The following is a 22716-nucleotide window of genomic DNA, read 5'->3' as shown; positions in this document are numbered from 1 at the left end:
CTCTAGCCCCAGGCTAAGGGGAGGACAGCCTGATGGAACAGTTGTGCCAGTGGCCCCAGAATGGCTTGTCCTAGGGCCCCTCTCCCTCCTTTTTTAAAGGGAGCCCCTTGCGTTGGCGGGCGAACCTACAGGACACAGCAGCTTTCTGCAGTGCCGGGGGTCCTGGCCCAAGGCTGGTGCAAATCAGAATCAGGGCGCCTGGGCTGCAGGCAGTGTGTCCAGGCAGTGGGCACGAGCTTCAGGGGAGCTGGCTGGAGTGCGGGGCCCGCAGGAAGATACGAGTATCTTACCACCGGCGAGACGCCGGGTCCCGTGCCTGGGACGGCCCACTGAGGAGGAGCAGGGCTACCCTAGAGGAGAGCAGCAGGGCCCGGCAGCCGGCTTAGGGTCTCTTGGGCAAGTGGCCGGGCCACCGGGCGTTCCTCTCGCCCCCGCGCCCTGAGGCCGCTGGCCGCTACCCGCTTGGCCCAAAGGGGACAAGAGTCCAGGATACGGGGTAGCCGCGCCAACTCTGGCGCTGGGGGGAGAGGAGGACCAGGGACCCTCCGCTGGCAGCGGACCGAGGGCTCCAGTCCGCCGGGCCCAGCCGTCCTGAGGCCCCTCCGAGAATTGGGGCCTCCGGACCCCAGTCGCAGCGCCGGGGGAAGGCCCGGGCGCAGTGTCGGCGCCCCTCCGCGCGCAGCCAGCCGCGCGTCCGGAGGGCTGATCCTGCCCATGTGGGTTCGCTGCGGAACTCGAGCTCTCTGCTCCTCGAATCCCACCCGGGGTTGTCCTGTTCGTTCTGCACCACTGAACGCAAAGCCACCCTGTGGACACCATACAAACATCATTCCCATTTTACAGACTGGAAGCTGCTGTCAGAGAACTTAATGGCGCTTCGCAAGGCCTTCCGGCTCGGGCGGCGGGCCGGGGACCCGAAGTTGTTTCACTAGAGCCGGTGACAGCGTCCTACCACGGGAGTCTACAGGGCTCGGCGGCACTTTCTCTCGCACGGCCCTCTGGGTATTGTAGTCTTCGGGCGCTCACGCGCAGTCCTCTGGGAAGTGTAGTCCGTAAGTGCGTCGCTCAGGTGCGCGGGCGGCGAGTGGAACTGCGCTTCCCGGCATGCCGCGCGCTTCATGCCCGGCCGCTGGCCTGTCCGGCCGCCCCGCCCCGCTGCCCCGGCCCGCCCCGTCCGGTGGGGCGACAGGCCGCATGGAGGCAGGCTGAGGAGCGACGCCCGCCTTGGTACGACGCGTCGGCTTGGGGCGGGGGTGGAGCGGGCGCGGCGGCGGGGGTCGCCAGGGCCCTGGAGTGGCAGCCAGGGAGGGGGCGGGGTCCTCGCGCGGCGGGGACAGCGTCTCGCGGGGACCCGGCCCGTCCCGGCAGCGGCCTCGAGCGCTGGCGGAGCGAGGAGGTGCTGCCATATGGTGAGGGAGTCCGAGGACTTGGTGACCGTCTGGGCTCGCCTCGTTTCTGGGGAGCAGCCTTGTCGGGATGTAACTTACGTGCCACAAAGTTCGCGTCTGCGTTTTGGTGGAAAAGGGCCCAAGAGAGGGAGTCGGGGTTGCCGGGGCAAACGCCGGTCACAGCCTATAGGATCTCGCGGGGAAGCCCTCGGCTGACTTAGGGGGTCGGGACAAGCTCTTTAGGGACTGGGTTGGTCCGGGGCAATCCTCCCGGAGAGAGGGGCCCCGGGCTCACTGCGCTCGTGAGCCCTGGGCCCTACGGAGTTCCCTATGGCTTTTGTGGCTGCTGCCGCCCCTTGCGAATGTGACTGGCAGGGAGACCTGACTCTGGATCCCCCGTCAGCCTTTCAGGATGGCCGCAGTGCTGCGTGTCTGAGGCTGCTGGGCAAAACTGCCAGGGGAGGGCCGGGCCGGTCTCTCCAGTGCCCTGAAGTGGTGGTCAGTGTGGGCACCAGCCCTGGACAGGATCCAGGAGGGCCAGCCAGGTGTGCTGGACAAGGAGCCGTTTAGGCCTCCACCTCTGGCTGGAGTTGGCATGTGTCTTCTGCAGCGACCCCAGAGTTTGCCACACCTCCTTCAAGCAGGACCCACCAGGCCCTGGGCTTCTCCAGTGGCCCAGGCTCCAGGAGGGGTGCAGAGGGCAGGATTTGGGGCCACACCATGCTGTCTCCCAGTCAGTCAGTCCTTTTGCTGGTCTGTCTAGCCTGGGACCCTTGGCTTTCTGAGCTGGCCCAGAGAGTTGACTGGGAGATAAGTTTTTCTGGAAACTGCACTTGGCGCTGGTGGCCCTTGGGTGGCACTGGGAAGCCAGGAGGCGGTTTCGGGGGAGGACACAGGTGTCTCAGTCGTTCTGGGGCCACAGGGAAGTCCCACAGATCTGGAGGCTGGGCGTCCGAGACCCGGGTGCCAGCTGCTTTCACGGCTGGGAAGGACCTTCCTCCTGGCTGTGGACGGCTGGCTGCTTCCTGCTATGTCCTCACATGGCTGGCTCTCGGGGGCCTTTTCTCGTGGGCACTGATCCCATCGTGGGCACTGATCCCATCGTGGGCACCCCTCCTGACCTCATCTGAGCCAACTACCTTCTAGGGACCCCACCTCCTGAAACCATCACGTGGGGGGTCAGGGCATCCACACTGGAATGCGGGGGATGGAATTCAGCCCCTAACGGTGGGGTTCAGAGGAGGGGACAGCTGCCTGGCCTGGACAAGTGGGAGCCTGTGGCCTGCCAGTCCCCGCGGCAAGCTGCCTGATGTCCTCAGGCTCTGTCCTGTCACCATGTAACTTCGTCCCACATAGGACAACTGAGTGTGTCCCTCTGATTTGTGACCCAGGGCTACAGACCCCGGGTGGGCCCCTGAGGGAAGAAGGGCTCCTCCTGCTGTTTGAGTCAGCGCCCGCAGCAGCAGGCTTGCTGAGACAGGTCCTCGCAGGTTGTCAGGAATTCCCACGGAGTCAGAGCTTGTTTTCCCGGAAGAATGTTGGTCATCCCACTGCCATTGTCTGGGGGGGGGTTATAACTTCCAGAACCGGGCTGGGGGCTGGCCCTGTGTCCACGAGGAGCGGCCGGAGAGCAGCTGTTTCAGTGTGTCCTGTACCCACAGGTTTTGCCCCTGTGAGGGTGGTGCCCAGAGGGGTCCCGAGTTCATGGGCCAACATGGCGTCTCAGTGAGCCCTGCAGGGGGAGCCCCCACTGTGTGTGGACGGCAGGACAGCAGAGCGGCTGCTCGAAGTGCCTGGGCCCTGGAGGCAGGAGCTGAGCCTGAGCGAGCACTAGCGTCCCGCCCTGCCGTGGCCACACAGCCCTGAGAGGCTGACGCAGTCCTGCCTGACTCTGTGGCTGTCGCCTGCAGCATGGTGCTGGCAGGTGGTAAACCAGGTGGCCTGTCTGCCCAATGGACTGGCTGCCAGCAGCCTTGCTCAGGGGGCCACTTCTGACAGTCATGCCCAGCACCCACCCGCCCTGGCCGCGCTCCGTGGACAGGAGTGGAGACCAGGTGTGGCGGAGGCGCCCTCCTGCAGTGTGCTGGGCTCTGCGGGCTGCCTGGAGTTCTGCCACAGTGGGGGCTGGGCTCTGGATCCTGGATCTGGGAGGGGCGCCTTGACGCCCCCCCCCCCCCGTGGGTGTCTGGCAGGGTGTGCTGGCCGCGGCGGCGTGCAGTGGCAAGAGGAACTGCTGGGGCCCCTCAGCCCAAGGTTTCGAGGCAGGAAACGAACGGGGAAGGACGTGGAGGCAGCGGGTGCAGGAGATGGAGGCTGGGCCCTCTGCCCCCTCCAGGCAGCTGGGACAGGCTCGGGGCCCAGCCACACGTGTTCGGAAATGCACGATAGGGAGCAAGGGGAGGGGTGGAGGGTACTGCCCCACCTGAGTCACATCCTGTGTGGGCATCCCCAGGGCCCACTGAGGGCAAGGTCTGAGGGAGAGAGAAACAGAGAGACGCTTCTCAGGATCGGAATCAGTGCTGACGGGCCTCGGTGGCCTTCCAGCCTGACCCTCCTCTGGGGAGCCGCTGCAGGGTGCTTAAGGGGACCCGGGTCCTGGTTCTGCAGTTGGGCGGCCTGGCCACCATGCCACTAGAAGCCTGGTTGTGGCCACATGGGCTTGCCTGCCTGGCCCCCACAGGCTTCCGAGGGTGGGTCTGGCCGAGGGTGGGTGAGGGCACAGCCCAGCCCTGTGGCCGTCCAAGGTTCGGGAGAGCAGGCTGAGGCAGCGTGGTGGCCTTCCTGCCTTGTGGCTGTCGGCAGCGTGTTTCTGAATTTGCTTTTGTCCTAGCAGCCTTGTGCTGCTCCGAAGTCAAACCTGCTGCTTCCCCACACAGAGCAGGGTGAGGACAATCCTGTCCCACTGTGCCTTTGGCCAGCCCAGGAGTCTGGGCGGGGAAGCCCTGCCGCAGTGAAGGCCTGGCTTCCTGTCTCTGTTCCGGCTGGTGCCTGCGCAGGCGAGAGCTTTACCCTGTGAAGCTGGGTGGAGGCGCTGGGAGGGGCGTGGCCCAGGTGAGCCATTGCCCTCCACCAGGTGCCCTGGTGTTCCTGCCAGAGGGACACCCAGCAGGAGGCCGAGCCAGACTCAGCTGGCACAGCTCCCCTCGCTGTCCCTCCCACTGCGGGTGGTGAAACGGAAGCTCCCAGGGGCCCCAAGCTGCCGGGCCGCACCAGGCCGGTCACAGAGCTTGCTGTGTCGCGCTTGTTCTTTCTGTCACTCATTTTTCTCTAAAGTCATGGAAGCTTTAAAAGCGCAGTGATGGTGAGCCGGGCACTGCTGCAGCCCTGTGGGCTCTGTGCAGTGTCCCCCAGGGGTGGCTGCAGAAGCACGTCCCCGAGGGCAGTTTGAAAGGCAGGTCTGACAGGCTCCGGGCCAAACCACCATACTGCACAACTAAAGTCAAACAAGAACAGCTCCTTCCGTGACAGTCCAGTCACTTGCCCGGTTTCTGCAGGGGCTCTCACTTCTATTCAGTGTTCTCCTCGAGCCTTTTCTGTGTCTGTGCACCGGCTGGTGGGGCCCTGGCTCCATCAGACACTGGAGGGGCCCTCCGCAGCCTCGGAGCAGTGGGGCAGTGTGACGGCCACGTGGCCAGATGCACGCGCTCCTGCAGCCCTCGCACCAGGGTCCCGGCGGAAGGGCCAGCGTCCAGGGTGCCACGTCCCGACACATGCTGCCGGCCCACGTCCCCGGCCCAGGAGCCTGCACAGCCCGCCGTCCACGGCTCCCCCCCCCCATGGTCTGGGCCTGTTTCCTTCCTCCCACCCCACCTGAGCCTCCCGAGTGCCGGCCCCTTTCTGGGGGGCAGTGCGAGTGGCCGGCACACCAGGGGCCTCCTCGGGGTGTCTAGGGCTCTTCACGTCCGTGGTCCCTTCCTCCAACCAGGCAAGCAGCCGGACTCTGAGCCTCCTGGTTGCCCCACCTGCCTCCCAAGTCTGTGCCGACACCTGTGAGCGCTCGGCCAACGGCATGGCATCACGTCACTCGCACTCAGCGTAGACGGTAGCCCGGCTCTGTCCCCAGGCCCTGGGTCAGCCCCTGGGGGCCCAGCCTTGGTGTGACCGGCAGACGCATGTCTCCTGCTCGTTTCCCTCCTCTCGGGGAGCTCGGGGCATCGTGTTTTCATCCAAAGTCAGAAAGGAGCCCTGTCTGCCCTGCTACCACCTCCCTCTCCCGGCTGGACAGGCAGCGGGGTGGCAGCCGGCGCTGCAAGGCTGGCTGCTGCGCGTGGTGGAGTCTCTCACCTGCTGCGTCTGGCCCCGGGCACTCTGGTGGCTGGTGCTTCAGGGCAGGGGGTGTCAGTCCCAGCCCTGCTCCTTGCAGACGGCCGACCGGGCCTGTGTTGCCGGGGCTCCGGGTGAGGATGCCCGTGTCTCCTCAGGCTTCACCGGTCGCGCCGGAGCCTCCAGGCAGCCATGGAGGAGGGGGAAGAGCAGCCACCGCAGGAGGTGAGAGGCCTGGCGGGAAGGGGGTGGCAGCAGGGGGACAGGGGCCTGTTTCCTGACCAGCTTCGGGCTCCGGCCAGGCCAGCTTCTCTGTGGGGGCCCAGAAGATGCCCCTCAGTGTGGCCCTGGGTCGCTCTGGCTTCCCCCACGTGTGTGGAAGAGCTTCGTGAGGCTTTTGCTGGGCAGGGGCCCCTGGAGTGACCGTCACGCAGAGCCTTCCATCCTGGGGGGGTGAGTGGACCTCGGGCCCAGGAGTGCATGGGCAGCGCACGAACGGGGCAGACATCTGGAGCTCAGGCAGCTCCGGGGGGGGGGGGCACCCCCACCCAAACCCACCCCTTCCCTCTGCAGGCCAGCATAGAACCCGCTGTGACCCCAGGAGCTTCGGAGGTGGTGCCCAGGGTGCTTCCCGGAGAACCCCAGAACCTGTGTTTGTGTCCCCAAGAACACTCAGTGCTGGGCAGCAGGGGTGGACAGCTCCCAAGTTGGTGGTGACGGGCCCGGCCGCCCCGGGGCATTGGGGGGGCCCTGAGCCCAGTGGGGTGAGCAGAGCTGCAGCCGGCTCCCTGGTGGACAGCTGTCCTGGGCGTGCCCCCAGGGGAGGGGTCTGCTGGTGAGCAAGGCCGCTGGCCTTGAGTGTGTGCAGCAGTGCGTCCAGGCCCTGAGGGGCCCCCTTCAGATGGTGTCCCCCCCCCCAGTCCCGTGTGCATCTGGGCTTCACAGTGCGGCGCCGCCCGAGCTGGGCCTTGTGTCCTTGCAGCTGATATGGACGCCTTCAACTTGCTCCTGGAGATGAAGCTGAAGAGGCGGCGAGAACAGCCCCACCTGCCACGCACGGTGACTGAGCTGGTGGCCGAGGACGGGAGCAGGGTGTACGTGGTGGGCACAGCCCACTTCAGCGACGACAGCAAGAAGGACGTTGTAAAGGTGACAGCAGCCGTGCTTGTCAGAGCCCAGGCAGGACGGGCCTCCCAGCACCAGTCTTCCGGTTCCGTGTCCCCAGCCGGCCCTCCCTGTGTGCCCTCTCTTCCGGGACAGGCAAGCCTGTTCCAGAACTTTCTCCTTTCAGTTGCTTAAAGAACTGAGTCGTCCCGGCAGTCACTGAACCACACTGGGGCCGCCCTGGGGCCAGGGGTGTGGGGCAGGGCCCAGGGTGACGGCTGTCCTTGCAGACCATCCGGGCGGTGCAGCCGGACGTGGTGGTGGTGGAGCTCTGCCAGTACCGCGTGTCCATGCTGAGGATGGACGAGCGCACGCTGCTGCGGGAGGCCAAGGAGCTCAGCCTGGAGAAGCTGCAGCAGGCTGTGCGGCAGGTGCGGCCGCCCTGCCCACCTGTGAGCCCAAGGCCCACGGTGGCTCCATGGGGGTGTGGGCACCCCGCGAGGGCCCTGGCTCGTGGCGGCTGACTGGGGCCGTCTGCCTGCAGAACGGGCTCATGTCCGGGCTGATGCAGATGCTGCTGCTGAAGGTGTCGGCCCACATCACCGAGCAGCTGGGCATGGCCCCCGGCGGCGAGTTCCGGGAGGCCTTCAAGGAGGTGAGCCTGGGCTCGCCCGGGGCGTAGGGGCTTGGGACTCGGGGGCCACCCCGGGGCCTGCAGCTGTCCCTGCCAACCCCGATCTCTGTCCCAGGCCAGCAAGGTGCCCTTCTGCAAGTTCCACCTGGGGGACCGGCCCATCCCCGTCACCTTCAAGAGGGCCATCGCGGCACTCTCCTTCTGGCAGAAGGTCAAGCTGGCCTGGGGCCTGTGCTTCCTGTCAGACCCCATCAGGTAGGGTTCTCTTGGCCTCCCCGCCTGCAGTCCCCGCTCACTGTCTTTGGGGTGCCCACAGAATGACGGGAGTCTGCGGAGTTCTGGCCCAGACGTGGCCAAACCACGCCGTGAGGCCTGGCCCTCTTGCCCTAGGCTGAGCCCCCAGAGGGGCCTCCCCAGCCCTCCCTTGCTCTGCAGCCCGAACACCAGGGTCGCCGCCTGGGGGGAAGCACCGGCCTCGGCTGGCACCGCATCCCCACGAGGCCCGCAGCACACCCTTCCGCCCCCAGCAAGGACGACGTGGAGCGTTGCAAACAGAAGGACCTGCTGGAGCAGATGATGGCGGAGATGATCGGCGAGTTCCCCGACCTGCACCGCACCATCGTGTCCGAGCGTGACGTCTACCTGACCTACGCGCTGCGGCAGGCCGCCCGGCGCCTTGAGCTGCCGCGCTCCTCTGACGGTGACAGCGGCGGTTGGCCTGGGGCGCCCTGGGAGCCTGTCTCGGAGGCTGGGTGCTGACAGCTGCTCCCCCACAGCTGAGCCCAGGAAGTGCGTCCCCTCCGTGGTGGTGGGCGTCGTGGGCATGGGCCACGTCCCCGGCATCGAGAAGAACTGGACCACCGACCTCAACATCCAGGAGATCATGACGTGAGTGCCCCCTGCCGGCCCCGAGTACTGAGCTAGGCTGGGCGGAGGGACTGTGGGGGGACACGGCAGCGCCTGGGCCGGGGCTGGGGCCCACGTTCCCCGAACCAGACCCAGCCTGCCCTCCTTCCCCCAGCGTCCCCCCGCCATCCATCTCCGGCAGAGTGTCCCGGCTGGCTGTGAAAGTTGCCTTCCTGGGCCTGCTGGGCTACGGCCTGTACTGGATGGGGCGCCGCACCGCCAGCCTGGTCCTGTCCCTGCCTGCCACCCAGTACTGCCTGCAGAGGGCGTCCTCAGCCCGGCCGAGCAAATAGGAAGGACCGAGGGAGCCACCCCACCCAAGGGGCCGCACGGGCTGAAGGGCGCAGGCCGGCCCCCAGGGGCTCCTGGATGCCTCCCCCATGGGGTCCAGGCCCAGCCTCACCTGCCCTCCCGACCCACCCAAATAAAGAATTATTTAACTGCTCTGAGCTCAGGTTTCCCAGACCCCTCCCCCCGGGGCCGGTCATGGGGTTCACGGCATCAGGGCAAGGGCCAGGGGACGGGCTGAGGTGTGCGCGGCCCCGGGGCTGCCAGGTGACAGGCCCTGGTGGATCGTGGCCCGCCAGCCCCTCCCTCACTGTGCCTTTGAGCTGGGTGCCCGAGGCAGGAGCAGGCCTGGGGGTTCTGCCGCGGGGGTGGGAAGGTGCGGCGCCCACAGCCCCGGCCGGGCCCTGGGGGTGCCCCAGGGAGCAGCGCGGCCCCGGGTGCGCGTCAGCACCGCTCTGCCCGCAGAGATTGTGTGTTGGGGCTTTTTTAAATTTCTGAATTTTTTCTACTCAGGAAATTTTAACTTAAAAACTAAAGCAGACATCACAAAACACCAGCCTTATGTCTGGTGTGGACAGGGAAGGTCTCGGTCCTGAGGGGCAAGTGTGTGGCAGGATTGGCCTTGGCCCAGACACGGCCCCTCCAGCTGCCCCCTCCACCGGCCTCCTGTGCACCCGGTCGGGGCCCCTCCATGGCACACGCCCGCCAGTGTCCCCGTGTCCTGTGTGCCAGCAGGTGCTCGCCCCTCCTGTGTGCCCACCTCGGGATGGCCGGCCCCACACAGCACTGGCACCTTGGCCATTCCTGGTGCCTGTGGTCACTTGGTCTGGGTCGTCTGTCTGCACCACGGTCCATGCAGCTGGCTGGGCCACAGTCGATTGTGCTGCCCCAGTGTCCATCTGAATCTGGCAGTGCCCCGGCCACGAGCCGGGCCTGGGCGCCTTGCACTGGACCGTGTCCTTCGGCCACTCACGCCTGTGTACACGTTCCTTAGAAACAAATAAAAGCTAATTTTTGAAGCTCCTGTTACGTACAGTGTGTGAAAGTGGGACAGGGGTGTCCGCGGTGAGCTGGGTGGCAGGATGCTGGGGGGACGTCATGCTACCACCTGAGAGGGCACAGGACCCTGGCACCAGCGCAGACCCCAGGCCAGTGAGGGTGCTGGCCAAGGGGAGGTACTCAGAGGACGCTCCCACCTGCTGAGAAAGACCAGTGAGCACAGGGTGGGCTGGGCATCTGCAGGCAGGTGTGGAGGGGGCTTGGCTGGTGGGGTTGTGGGGTGGGCCCTTCCCCGTGACACCTGTCCTCTCCTGGGCCTTGCTGCTCTCTGGGGCAACATCAAAGTCCAGGAGGGGCCAGCAGGCCAGTGGGTCCCACTAACCCAAGGTGGGCTGGGGGGTCGCAAGGCTCCCAAGCTGAGGTCTCCTCCCATAGGCCCAGGTGGCACGGCTGGAACAGGGCCGGTGCAGGCCGGGCAGCCTCTGACCCCTGACCCCTCACCTGCGGGTCTGCACCCTGCAGGCCTCTTAGTTCCCATGAGGACCTGCCTCGGGGAAGGGCAAGGACAAGGTCCTGCTTTAGTCCTGTGTTGGGAGAGGCTGTTGGGGCAGCACCCGAACACCAGCCACCCAGGAGGAGGAAGGCAGGGAAGCCAAGGCTGACCCTGCAAGCACCACAGGTGAGGTCCCTGCTGGACACACTGGGGGAGGTGGTGTCCAGAGCTGAGGGGATACTGGCTACCCGGCTGCTGGGTTACCACAGTGGCCTGTGGGGGTTCTGGTGTGGTCACCCTGAGAGCCCTCTGCCTTCCCAGGCCCTGGCCCCTCCTGGCCCCTTTCTGCCACTGGAAGGAACCGCTCAGATCTGGACGAACCACGGGGCTCCCAGTGGGGTGTACATCATCTGGCCGGAAGGAGCCAGCAACCCCTTCTCCGTGAGCAGCCTGCGGCACGGGGGACACGGAGACAGTGTGTGTGTATCATTTGTAAGAGCAAGAGGGGTCACTGTCCAGTGCTGGCAGGGAAGGGCCGGGTCGAGCAGCTTGCCTCCTGCGCCCACCTGCAGACCTCCCCTAGGCAGAGGTTGGCTGAGCCCTGTTTGTGGTCAGGAAAGGCTGGGAGACACCCAGACACCCACCTCTCGGGACAAATAAAGAAGGAGGCCCGGGACACAGGGCTCAGTGAAGCCAGGGAACCACGCAGCAGGGCGTGAACATATATCAAACCATGGGCAGCAGCTGTGGGCTCTCACCCTACTTCTGGGTGTCTGCATTTATTACATCACAAGTGTGTGTTACATTGAGAAGCAGAGAAACAGTAAGGTTTCATTTTCTCAAATGAACAAAGTGCTTAGTGGAGCGTAGACGTTCGTCTTGGACAGGAGGGGCCAGCCCGTGGGCCTGCACACACAGCCAATGCCACTCCCAGGCTCTGTGGCCTGCAGACACGAAGCGGCCGGGTGGCCACTGGGAGTGGAGACTGGGGCAGGGAGGGGCCTACACGGGGCTTGGAAGGCCCGGGAGGTGGCAGGTGGGAGGGCAGTGCTGCCTGCGGCACAAGGGTGTTGCCGGGCATCTGAGGTCCTCGCCCCTCTGTCCCACAGTTTTGATCCCTACCAGGGGTGCAGGGGGGAGGGGGGAGGATTTGGCAGCTGTCATCACTCTGGCACTGGCTGGTGGTACAGTGACTATAGCCGAGTCGACCTCACAGGGCCACAGTGCCCGGGCAGGGGTGCACCTCGGGGACCTGATGGGATGTGGGAAACCACACGTGGCCCATGCGCTGCTCGTGAGCACCCCTGCAGACCACAGGCCCAGGCGAGCCCCACTGAGTGTCCGACCTGGTTGTCTCCATTCTTCTCGTGGGTCAGAACAGGAGAGGGACCCAGCCAGACCCTGTGCTGGCCCAGGGTCTGCACCTACCGGGGAAGGACAAGCCTGGGGAAGTGCAGGAGGCCAGAGGCCGGAGGGCCTGAGTAGACCTGCCAGAACCCTCAGCAACCTCCAGGTGTGCCCGCTAGCCGTGAGCTTGGTGAGGGCAGCCAGTGGGTCACAGAGCCTGGCACTCACCGGGCCTCTAATATCCATTCCCAACAGACTCAGAATGTGGGTAGGACGGTGGAGTGAGGGGAAGGAGATAAGTCAGGAGGGCTGAGGCCTGCGATGCAGGGCAAGGTGCCACCCAGCCCCCCAGGCAGTCGGGAAGGGGGCTGGGAACAGAGCATTCTGCCAGCAGGCCAGGGCTATGGGAGCTTTCAGGCTGCAAGGGTCCCAGGTCAGGACAATCACCACAATGTCCCTGTCATCTGGGTGCCCCACCCCCACCCCGCACAGAAGTTATTGCCATTGTCCATCTCATGGACAAGGACCCGGAGAGAGTGAGGGGTTCCCTGAGCTCACCCAGTCAGCGGGGGCAAGGCTGGTGGTTCACAGAAGTCACAGAAGCCCACGTTGTGGCCCCAGGAGGTGGCTCCTTAAAGTTAAGCATAGAATTGAGGCAGGAGGAACTGTGAGTTTGCCAGGGGTCTCTGGCCCAGCTCCTGGTCGCAGGCTTCACTTTGGGGACCGTGGGGGAGTGGATTGGGAAACCCCTCCAAGGACCAGACTCACAGTGTCACAGATCAGCACATATTAGTGGGGCCGGCTCAGTGGAGCTCCTCTGAACCCACTCCCTGAGTCTTTTCTGCAACCTTACCCCAACTCCTTACTTGGGGGCGGGTCCTTCAAAGCCAGGCTACCCGCGCAGGCCCCACACCCCGAGGCATCTACGGAGAGTTCTCTAGACCGAGCGCTGCTTCCCTGCAGCAGGAGAAACGGGAAGCCGGGGACGCGCTTGCTCCACAGAGCAGCGCTGTGCGAGGAAACACGGGGTGATGCGGAGCAGGCCCTGGCGGGCGTGGAATCCCGCACACATGAAGGTGCGAAGGCCCTGCTGCAGGGAGGCCCCGGCTGGCTCTCCAGTTTGACTCGGCCCTGAGGCTCTTCCAGGCTCAGAACGACCCTCACCGCCCCTCGGCCAGATCTGGAGAAACGCAGTTCCTCAGGTCCCGGTGCACTGCACTGCAGAGTACAACCCGTCCTGATCATCGGCATCACCCTCCTCGGGTGCTCAGCATGGATTGCCAGGTGTCTCCCGGGTGGCACTTCCAGGGACCTCCTAGTTGTTACGCGGGGCAGGCATCCTGGACGGCCGGGTCTCCTCTGCCCACCTCAGCTCCCAGCCGCAGCCTTACGGACCTGGGCGGCAGCGGGGGATCCGGGGGGGCAGGACCCTAAGCAAACCCTTCCGGCACGGCCGCGGTGTCAAATCGCAAAAGCGGACTAAAGGATGACACAACCAATCGGAATCAAGCTTTTGTGGGCACGTCCCGCGCAGACGCAGCGGCGGACACCGCCCCTCCGGCTATTGGGCGGCTAGGCCTGTGGGGTGGGGCTTCCTGTCCGGTCCGTGAGGTTTCCGCTGCCGCGGCGCCCCTTATGGCCTCGCTCAAAGCCGCGGTCGGGACGTCTCTCGCGGCCACCCGCACCCTGTCGCCGCTTCTCGGTTGCCACCCGCGACCGGCACTCTGCTCCACCTCGGGCACCGCCATGGAGCCGGCGCCCCGTTGGCTGGCGGGACTGCGCTTCGACAACCGCGCTCTGCGCGCGCTGCCGGTGGAGACACCTCCGCCGGACCCTGAGGGCGCAGCGTCTGTGCCGCGGCTGGTGCCCGGGGCCTGCTTCAGCCGCGTGCGGCCCGCGCCCCTGCGGCGGCCGCGCCTCGTGGCGCTGTCGGAGCCCGCGCTGGCGCTCCTGGACCTGGGCGCGCCGCCCGCCGACGCCGCCGCCCGAGAGGCGCTCGAGGCCGAGGCTGCGCTGTTTTTCAGCGGCAACGCGCTGCTCCCGGGAGCCGAGCCCGCTGCGCACTGCTACTGCGGCCACCAGTTCGGCCAGTTCGCCGGGCAGCTTGGTGACGGAGCCGCCATGTATCTGGGCGAGGTGTGCACGGAGGCCGGTGAGCGCTGGGAGCTGCAGCTCAAGGGCGCCGGCCCCACGCCCTTCTCCAGGTGGGCGTCTCTCCAGGTGTACGCGGGGGACGGACACGTGCCCAGAGTTCTCCCCCTGCATTGGGGTGAGATGTCACTCCGGAAAGTTCGAGCTAGGGACGGAGGACTTGTGGGTGGTAGCGTCCCTGCGAAGGGAACAGCTGGTGGGGAGGTTCAGGCCTTGAAGCAGGCGCTGGGCCGGGCTCCTGCCCCGGCTGGCCTCAGCCCTACAGAGCGGCTGACCTTGCAGCATGGGTTCTCACAGACCATTTGGGGGCTTGAGCCCAGGGACCCGGGGCGACTTGACAGGCAAACTCCCAGCAGGCCTCGTTGGCCCTGCTCCGCAGGCCTGGTCCCCAGCACCGTCAGCCTCTTGCTGCGCCCAGGCCTGGCCCCTTCCCAGCAGAGGATACCGGCAGCAGGTACACCTCGGGCGCCTCCACTCAGCCTTGGTGTCCTGCCCGGTGAGATGGAGGTGGTGCTTGTTGTCTTCCCACATAGTTTCGTTCTGTTCATAGAGGAGTATCTTAAGTCGTTGCAGACGCCTTACCGCATGGGAGTGTCCTGGGCCAGATCTGGCTCTCAAGTGCAACGATCCAGCTCTTTTGTTGGGGTGTATGTTTTCTAGATGGGGGCTCTCGGAGGTCAGAGTGTCCGGCCCCTTAATCTTACAAGGGAGGCGGAGAACTTGATTCTTGTAGGCCAGCCATTTCTGGGCTGCTACCACTTCCCTTTTTCAATATAAAAAAGCAACAGTGTTTCTAGAGCAGCATGTAGGAGGCCTGGAAATCTCCAGTTCGTTCCAACAAGTAGACAGTGGAACAAAATGACAAGTCAACACTCTCAGCTCTGTAAGAGAAGACAAGGCACAGGGCACACCTCCACCCCAAGGTCACGGAGACTGATGGTCAGAAACAGAGAATCCCAACTTTCCAGAGTGGGGTGACCCTCGCAGGACCCTTGCCCTGTAAGTGATGCAGGCTCCGTGTGGACAGCTCACTTAAAAACTCCAGGGGGGCCAGTCATGAGGGGATGCCACAGTTCTGTGAATTTCTCCTCCTGGAGTTCTTTTAGGTTCTCAGTAAATTTCGAAGGATAACCCCCTGTGTGTCCAGAAGGGGCGAGGAACCGTTGGAAAGTCACGGCACTGTGTCCGACCGTGTGCTTGTGTGTGTGCGCACACTTACGTGTGCCGCTCGGAGGTGAAACTGATGACATAAGGGATGGGAGGGGGGACTGGGATTATTTTCTTATAAGGTAATCACACTACCCGGAAGTGGTGTAGTGTTTTTTGAAAGTGGACTTGGATTAGTTGTAAATGTAAATTACAAAATCTCGGGCAACCACTTGAAATAATTAAAAATATGTATAACTATATATGTATGACTGATATGCTAGGAGAGAACTGATGAAAAGAGAAAAATGGAATCCCAAAATGCTCAACTAAGACCACAAAAGGCAGAAAAGGAGTGGAAGACAAAAATAGAAAATAAAAGGCAACACAGAAAATAATCACAGGTGTGGTGGAATTGAATGCAAGTATGTCGATGTCACCTTGAACGTCAGTGGCCTAAATGCAACAATTAAAACACAAGAGGTTGTCAGAGCAGATACAAAATTATGACCCCAATATATGTGGTCTGTAAGAAAGCCACTTTGAATATAAAGACGCGTAAGGGTTAAAAGTAAACCCACCCTGCTAATCAGAGCAAAACCCGGGGCAGCTAAATTAATTCCAGACAGAGACGACTTCAGAGCAATGAAAGTCACTGGGGAAGTGGGCACGGCAGGGACAGGAGGGGCCAGCGCTCTGGGAAGACGCGACGTCCCTGGCGTGTGTGCACGCGCCGAACAGCGGAGGGCTGGCACACGTGAGACAGAAACACGCGTGAGACAGGAACAGCGGGGCTGCAAGGGAAAACACATGAATCCAATATTATTTAGGGACTTCAAAACCCGTCCGTCAGAAATGGTCATATTCAACAGCCAGAAAATCAGTAAAAGCGTCATCGAATTCAACTGCCCGTCAGCCAGCTGTCGTGAGTGACATCTGCAGATTCCTTCGCCCACAGCGGCGGAGCACATCCTCCCCGAGCCCCCAAGAACACGCCCGGCAGGGCACCTGGGCCACAGCTCTCCTTGACTAATGGAGAAGGACGGGAGGCCAACTGTCCGCTCTCAGACACAGTGGGATTAAACTGGAAACCTGGAAGAGAAGAGGAGGAGGCTGGAGAATCCCAAAGTACTGGGAGATCAGGGTACACGTATCTGAATAACGTACGGGTCAAAGGGGAAATCTTGAGAGATTTTTAAATATTTTGAATGAAATGAAAATGAAAACAACTTAAAATTTGTGGGAAATATATAGCATTGAATGCAAGTGTTAATAAGAAAGATCTAAAACTATCTAGTCTTTTACCTTAGGAAATTAGAAAAAGAGCAAATCAAATCCAGAGTAAGCAGGAAAAAAAAATTAGAGCAGAAACTGAAATAGGAAATAGAGAAAATCAACTAAGCCAAAAGCTGATTTTTTAAAAAAGGTTTTATTTATTTTTTAGAGGGGAAGGACGGGTGGGAGACAGAAATATCATTGCGTTGGCCCATGTGCCCTGACTGGGAATCGAACCAATATCTCTCCAGTTCGCAAGCCAATACTCAGTCCACTGGGCCACACCATCCAGGGTCAAAAGCCTGTTCTTTGAACAGAGGAGTAAAATCAATAGTCCTGTAGCCAGGCTCACTGAGAAAAACAAAGGACATAAACTACTAGTGACAGCACTGGAAGGAGAGCGTCACTATGGACCCCAGGACACGGAGAGGACAGGGAGGGGTGTCAGGAGCACCTCTGTGCCCATACACTGAAAGGCACTTTGCCAAAACTCACACAGGACGGAAGAGACAACAGGACAGGCCCAGGGATGTTTGAATCAACAGTTCATAGCCTTCCAAAGCAGAAAGCACAGGTCCAGGTGGGGTCCCACCCAGGTCAGGAGGAACGGTACCAGTTCTGTGTCTCCCACCCACGTCAGGAGGAACGGTACCAGTGCTGTGCAGTCCCGTTCTGAGTATGGGAAGGGAAACTTCCCGACTCATCCTGGGAGGCCGACGTTACCCCAACACCACATCCAGACCAAGAAGCACAGGAAACGGCAGGGCGGTATCTCCGACGAAGACAGATGCAAAATCTTCAACAGTTTTAGTAAATTGAGTCCAACACTGTGTGAGGACTCAATGGTACCCCATGACCACGTGGGGTTTGTCTCAGGGGCATGAGCTGCTCCGCATTCAGACGTCAGTCACGTGACCTGTCCCGTCACTGGGCCGTAGGGAAAAAACTCACTCAGTCATCTCAACAGCGGCAGAGAAAGTGTGACGAGGTTCAGCACTAGGACCAGAGGGAAGTGTCCTCAGCTTGATAAAGAACCTCCACGAGACCTGCAGCTACCGATTACTTAGGCAGGGTCCCCCGTCACCACTGCTGCTCAGCATCAGACGGGAAGGCCTAGTGAAAGCAGTAAGATAAAAAAGGAGTTCGGTCCTGCCTGGTGTGGCTCGGTGGATTGAGTGCCCACCTGTGAATCTAAGGGTCACCGGTTCGATTCCCAGTCAGGGCACATGCATGGGTTGTGGGCCAGGTCCCCAGTCAGGGGCAGGAGAAGGGCAACTCACGTTGATGTTTCTCTCCCTCCATCCCTTCTTCTCTCGCTAAAAATAAATAAGTAATTTGGAAAAAAAGTAAAAAAAAATTGTTTAAAGAAAAAACATGGATGAAACTAGCTCAGATGGCTGAGTGCCAGTCTGCAAGGCCACACACCGCAATTCCAACTCTGACGTTCTGGGACAGGCAACACCTGTGGGGACAGACCACGGGCTGCAGGGGGATGAACAGGCAGCACAGGGGACCTCGGGGCAGTGAGGCGACACGGCGAGAGCACGTCCTTGCACGTGTGTCCTGCCCCACAGAGTGCAGGTCAGCGGTGCGGCCTGTCTGTGGGCTTGTCGGTCCTGAGCAGTCACCTGGCGGGGAGGCTGTGAGCGTGGGGGCGCAGGGGGTGTGGGAGACCTCTGTGCCTCCCGCTCAGTTCTTCCACGAACCTAAAACTGCTCTGCAAAGTCGTCTTACTGAGAATGACAGACTTGGTGTAAAAACCCTTGAGGTCACACAGGGCTGTGTCCCAGGCAGCCTGAGGTCCCTCCCCACTACAGTAGTGCTGCTGTGCATGCATTATTGTACAGTAAGTGCTTCTGTAAAATAAATACATGAAAACAACTGTAGGTTCACGGGTGTGTGAGGTGAAGAGGGGGCTGGGCCCTGTGTCCTTGACCTTCGGCCTCAGGCCTGTGTTGGCGCTGCGGCTCCGAACCTGGGATGGCGTTGGGGCTTGTCCTGACCTGGTGTCCCGTAAGCAGGACTTTTTAGTGGTGTTACAGCTGCCCGTGATGTTAGCGTGCTTTCTCACGGTCCCCGCCCTCTGCCCCCGAACCTCAGTGCTGAGCGCTCAGTGACCCCCGAGTGTGCCCCCCAGACAGGCCGACGGCCGCAAGGTCCTGCGGTCCAGCATCCGGGAGTTCCTGTGCAGCGAGGCCATGTTCCACCTGGGGGTCCCCAGCACGCGGGCTGGCGCCTGTGTCACCTCCGAGTCCACAGTCGTGCGTGACGTGTTCTACGACGGCAACCCCAAGCCCGAGCCGTGCGCAGTTGTGCTGCGGATAGCACCCACCTTCCTCAGGTACTGGGGCCCCCCGGGCCTGCACACACGTGTGCGGTGCCCCAGTCACAGGGGACGTCCTTGGGCAGCTCAGGCACACGTCCGGGGCTTCGACCCACCCGTGGGACTTCCCAGCGGCAGGCACCTGGCGTTCTCTGGGTCAGAGGTCCTGTCCCACGTGGGGACAGCCAGGCCCAGCCCGCCACCCTCCTGCGAGTCCCTGTTGCCACTGGAAGAGCCGGCCGGGCAGCGCCGGCAGGGAGTGCGGGGCCTCAGGCCGTCGGAGGCCGGGCTTCCAAGCAGGGGTGTGGGAAGGGGGAGGACGGCTCTGGGTACTTGGAGCCTGACAGGAGCCACGTAAAACTCACCGGAAAGGGGCCCCGCTTAGTCACTGAGAAAGGGGCTGTTCCTGCCTGGTGCGCCCGCGGCCCGGATACCCTCTCACTGACCCGACTCCTTGCTGGCTCCGTCCCTGACGTGATGTCACCGGGTCGTGTGGCATCAAACCCAGAGCTGTCAGAAGGCCGTGGGGCCACACTGACCCTGGACACGCATGTCACAGCACCCAAGATGGCTCCGTTGCCACCGGGCCAGTCTCCAGTGTTCCCTTTTGTCACCTGGGGATGGCAGGAGCCAGGCCAGGGGCCAGCCTAGTCCCAGGAGACCCGGGGTTGCCCCCCACGGTGGCACCACTGGTATTCCGACCCATCACCATGCTGCGGGGCCGTCCTGGCCTTGTCAGTGTTGGGCAGCGCCCCTGGCCTCCACCCCCGGCTGCTGGCGGTTAAGCCATCACGAAAACCAAAGACGTCTCCAGACAGCCCTTCATGTCCACCAGGGGACAAAGTGACTGCAGTGGAGAACTGGGCAGTGAGGTCACTACCTGCCTGTCACTGCACTAGGGGATGCCAGTGACAGACATGTCCCTAGGTGTGGGCAGATGAGCACACGGTCCCTCCTGTCTGGAGGAGTCGGGGGACAGGGCCAGCTGTGGCCTTTCTGGGCACGTGGAACTCGCCTCGGGAGAACTGAGAGGGGAGCCCACACCGGTGCTGCGCGGCTCAGGGCGTCTGCTCCTCCCACTGCTGGCCGCGGGTCTCCTGGCTTTGCCCTCGTCCTTTTCTTCCCGGGAGCGGGGGGCACACAGCTAACCTGTTGAAAACACGGGTCTCCTCCAGGTTCGGGTCCTTTGAGATCTTCAAGCCCGAGGACGAGGACACAGGGCGTGCAGGCCCCAGCGTGGGGAGGAACGACATCCGAGTGCAGATGCTGGACTACGCGATCAGCACCTTTTACCCTGAAATCCAGGCCGCTCACGCCAGCGACACTGTGCGGAGGAACGCTGCCTTCTTCCGCGAGGTGGGTGCCTGGGGGTCTGCCCGCCGGGGGCGGGCCCAGGGGCAGCGCTCCTTCCGCCAGAAGCGGCTCGCCCCGAGCCACCTGCTGCCGCCCTTCTCTCCTTCTGCCCTCGCCGGGCTGTGCCAGCCGGCCACGAGCGCAGTCCCACCGGCCACAGGTGGTCCGGCGGTTGCGCCGTCTCTCCGTCAGGAAAGCTGCGGGGATCGTGCTGCCAGGGCCTGGAACGATCCAGCCTCACGCGAGGCGTGGCCCGTGCAGGCCAGGGTCTGGGCGCTGGGCAGTGGGGAACGGCTTGTGGGGCCCCTGCGCTCCCTGTGGCCGGCACGTCCTCGAGGCCGCGTGGGGCGCCGGGCAGTGGGCCTGGGGGAAGAGCACCAGGCAGCCCTGGCGCGAGGGCGGGCCCTGCTCCGTTTGCCTGCCAGCGTGGTGCGCCCCTGCTTCCACACGTCGTCCTGCCTGAGTCAAGGGAGCGCTGGGTTTCAGGGCTTTCCGGGCGGAAGCCCGAGTTGTCCAGACACGGAACCGGCGGATGGCCGGGCGGTGACTGGGGCCTCGCACACTCTCAGGTGCTCTCGGGCGCGCTCCCGCCTGGCCCGGTGCGAGGGTCCGGGACGGGACCCCTCAGCGGGGCGCCGCTCTCCAGGGAGGGAAACGGGCGGGCGGCGGGGCTGCCGGAAGCAACCAGGCCCGTCCTGCCCCAGGTGACACGTCGCACGGCCCGGCTGGTGGCAGAGTGGCAGTGTGTCGGCTTCTGCCACGGCGTGCTCAACACGGACAACATGAGCATTGTGGGGCTCACCATCGACTACGGGCCCTTCGGCTTCCTGGACAGGTGGGCGCACACACTCTCGGCGCCCGCGTCCTGGGCGGGGGAGGGGCCGCAGGCGCGCCGGCTTGTTTCCGGTAACGCCGGTTCCCGGCCGTGGAGTCCCCCGGAGGGTTTCACGCCGAGAAAAGGACTTTAACAGGCCGCTGGGCTCGCGAGAGAGGACTGGACGGAGGGGCGAGGACAGGAGCAGGTGGTGCGCGGCGAAGGGCAGCGCCCGCGAGGGGAAGGGCGCCCGGGGCGGCGCCGAGGACTCGCGCTTCCTGCTCTTGTGGTGGAACCATCAGGGCTGGTGGCCGGCAGCGGGCAGGAGAGTGGAGGACAGCCGCAGGGCCTGAGCCTGCAAGACCGGGGCCCCGTGGGCAACACACGAGCTCTTCGGGCACCCACAGGCCCCTCGACAGGTCCCCTTGGGCAGCGCCTTCTCCCCCGTGTGGCAGGTACGACCCGGACCACGTGTGCAATGCCTCGGACAACACCGGGCGCTACGCGTACAGCAAGCAGCCGGAGGTGTGCAAGTGGAACCTGCAGAAGCTGGCCGAGGCCCTGCAGCCCGAGCTGCCCCTCGAGGCAGGAGAGGCCATCGTGGCCGAGGAGTACGACGCCGAGTTCCGCAGGCACTACCTGCACAAGATGCGCAGGAAGCTGGGGCTCGTGCAGGCGGAGCGGGAGGAGGACGCAGCCCTGGTGGCCAAGCTCCTGGAAACCATGCAGCTGACCGGTGAGTGGGGGTGGACGCACATGCCACGGTGGGGCCCAGTGTCGCCGGGTGAAATGCACACAGTGAAATGTCCCCTTTTAACCATTTCTCGTGTATATCTCAGTGGCGTTGCGTATATTCACAGTGGTGCGGCCGTTGCCACCATCCATCCAGAACTTTCCATCTTCCCCAACTGAAACGCTGTCCCCATTAAACCCACTCCACGACACCCTCTGGCACCCACAGTGCCTCCTGCTTTGCCGCCCTGTGAATTTGACTCCTTTGGGCCCTCACGGAAGTGCAGCCCCACAGCTGCCGTCCTCTCGTCATGTCCCCCCGGCCCATCAGGCCAGTTCAGCTGAGTGACGCTGCCTGTACGGACAGACGGGCTGTGCTCAGCCGCCACCGTCCACCGGTGCGCTGGGGTCCACTTCTCCCTTTAGCTCCTGTGAACACAGGTGTACACGCCTGTGTCTCCGCCCTCCAGGCCCTACTCTTACTGGTGGGGCCTCGGGGCGTGTTGACCTGCCGGAGCTCTGGCTGGCACGGAGGGGATGCGCGCGCCGTCCCCCACCGTCCAGGGCGGCTCTACTCTGGGCCTCTCCTGTGCCCTTCGCCGGATGCAGGGAGTGTCCTCAGTTTCTAGTGAGTTTGTGCCATTCTGCTCCGGTCCAGCTGACATGGTCTCACTCCTTCATTCAGAGCCTGTCTTAATCCGCTTCAGCTGCTGTGGTAAGTGGTCCCAGAGGGGGCTGCAAACCACAGACACGGACCTCTCAGTCCTGGAGGCCGGGGGTCCGAGACCAGGGGCACCAGGGGCACAGGGCAGGGCGGGCAGAGTGGGGCTCCATCTCTTATTTTATTTATTTATTTTTAAATTTTTTAAATTTATTATTGTTATGCTGTTACAGTTGTTCTATTCCCCCCTTCATTCCCCTCCACCCTACCCCCCCATCCCCACCATTACCCCCCCTTTAGTTTATGACCATGTGTCTCAAGTCCTTTAGATTCTATATTTCCCATGCTATTCTTGCCCCCCCTTCTATGTTCTATCTACTGTCTATGCTACTTATTCTCTGTCCTTTCTCCCCCCTTCTCCTCCTCCCACTCCCCTGTTGCTAACCCTCCATGTGATCTTCATTTCTATGGTTCTGCTCCTTATCTAGCTGTCCTTTTAGTTTGCTTTTGGTTTAGGTGTGGTTGTTAATAACTGTGAGTTTGCTGTCCTTTCACTCTTCATCTTTTTTATCTTCTTTTTCTTAGATAAGTCCCTTTAACATTTCATATAATAAGGGCTTGGTGATGATGAACTCCTTGAATTTAACCTTATCTGAGAAGCACTTTATCTGCCCTTCCATTCTAAATGAAAGCTTTGCTGGATAGAGCAATCTTGGTTGTAGGTCTTTGGATTTCATGACTTGGAATACCTCTTTCCAGCCCCTTCTTGCCTGCAAGGTCTCTTTTGAGAAATCAGCTGACAGTCTGATGGGAACTCCTTTGTAGGTGACTGTCCCCTT

At 62.7% G+C, this 22716-nt stretch overlaps 2 protein-coding genes across 4 annotated transcripts in view; both read left to right on the top strand.

Annotated features, from left to right (window-relative positions):
• Positions 1–1143: 1143 nt before the first annotated feature.
• On the top strand, positions 1144–9607 carry TRABD (TraB domain containing). Of its 3 annotated transcripts, none has more exons than XM_037160504.2 (10): positions 1144–1227; positions 5810–5876; positions 6225–6303; positions 6634–6800; positions 7046–7186; positions 7300–7410; positions 7505–7644; positions 7917–8089; positions 8166–8277; positions 8411–9607. In XM_037160504.2, the coding sequence occupies exons 2-10, from the start codon at positions 5844–5846 to the stop codon at positions 8586–8588; spliced, it is 1134 nt and encodes a 377-aa protein (XP_037016399.2). In that variant the 5' UTR covers positions 1144–1227; positions 5810–5843; the 3' UTR covers positions 8589–9607. The 3 variants fall into 3 exon arrangements, with proteins under 3 accessions (XP_037016399.2, XP_037016398.2, XP_037016400.2); XM_037160503.2 differs by having other exon boundaries at positions 6225–6357; XM_037160505.2 differs by lacking the exons at positions 1144–1227; positions 5810–5876; positions 6225–6303 and adding an exon at positions 6346–6415.
• Positions 9608–13011: 3404 nt separating this feature from the next.
• SELENOO (selenoprotein O) overlaps positions 13012–22716 on the top strand; it is a 17161-nt gene continuing 7456 nt past the window's right edge. Inside the window, exons 1-5 of the mRNA XM_037160156.2 lie at positions 13012–13626; positions 18132–18335; positions 19493–19673; positions 20375–20505; positions 20940–21220. Of these exons, the coding sequence (XP_037016051.2) occupies positions 13058–13626; positions 18132–18335; positions 19493–19673; positions 20375–20505; positions 20940–21220 (1366 nt within the window). The 5' untranslated portion in view covers positions 13012–13057. The remainder of the gene's footprint in view (positions 13627–18131; positions 18336–19492; positions 19674–20374; positions 20506–20939; positions 21221–22716) is intronic.

Source organism: Artibeus jamaicensis, unplaced genomic scaffold (assembly GCF_021234435.1).
Source record: "Artibeus jamaicensis isolate MK-2021 breed Jamaican fruit bat unplaced genomic scaffold, CSHL_Jam_final contig_233, whole genome shotgun sequence".
NCBI lineage: Eukaryota > Metazoa > Chordata > Mammalia > Chiroptera > Phyllostomidae > Artibeus > Artibeus jamaicensis.
This window is presented reverse-complemented; position numbering and strand designations above follow the sequence as displayed.

Excerpts from the sequence above, each read along its gene's own strand:
- TRABD (XM_037160503.2), top strand. The coding sequence starts at position 5,844 with ATGGAGGAGGGGGAAGAGCAGCCACCGCAGGAG. Across the intron at positions 5,877-6,224 it reads AAGAGCAGCCACCGCAGGAG|GCCAGCATAGAACCCGCTGT; the intron begins GTGAGAGGCCTG and ends TTCCCTCTGCAG. Across the intron at positions 7,411-7,504 it reads TCCGGGAGGCCTTCAAGGAG|GCCAGCAAGGTGCCCTTCTG; the intron begins GTGAGCCTGGGC and ends TCTCTGTCCCAG.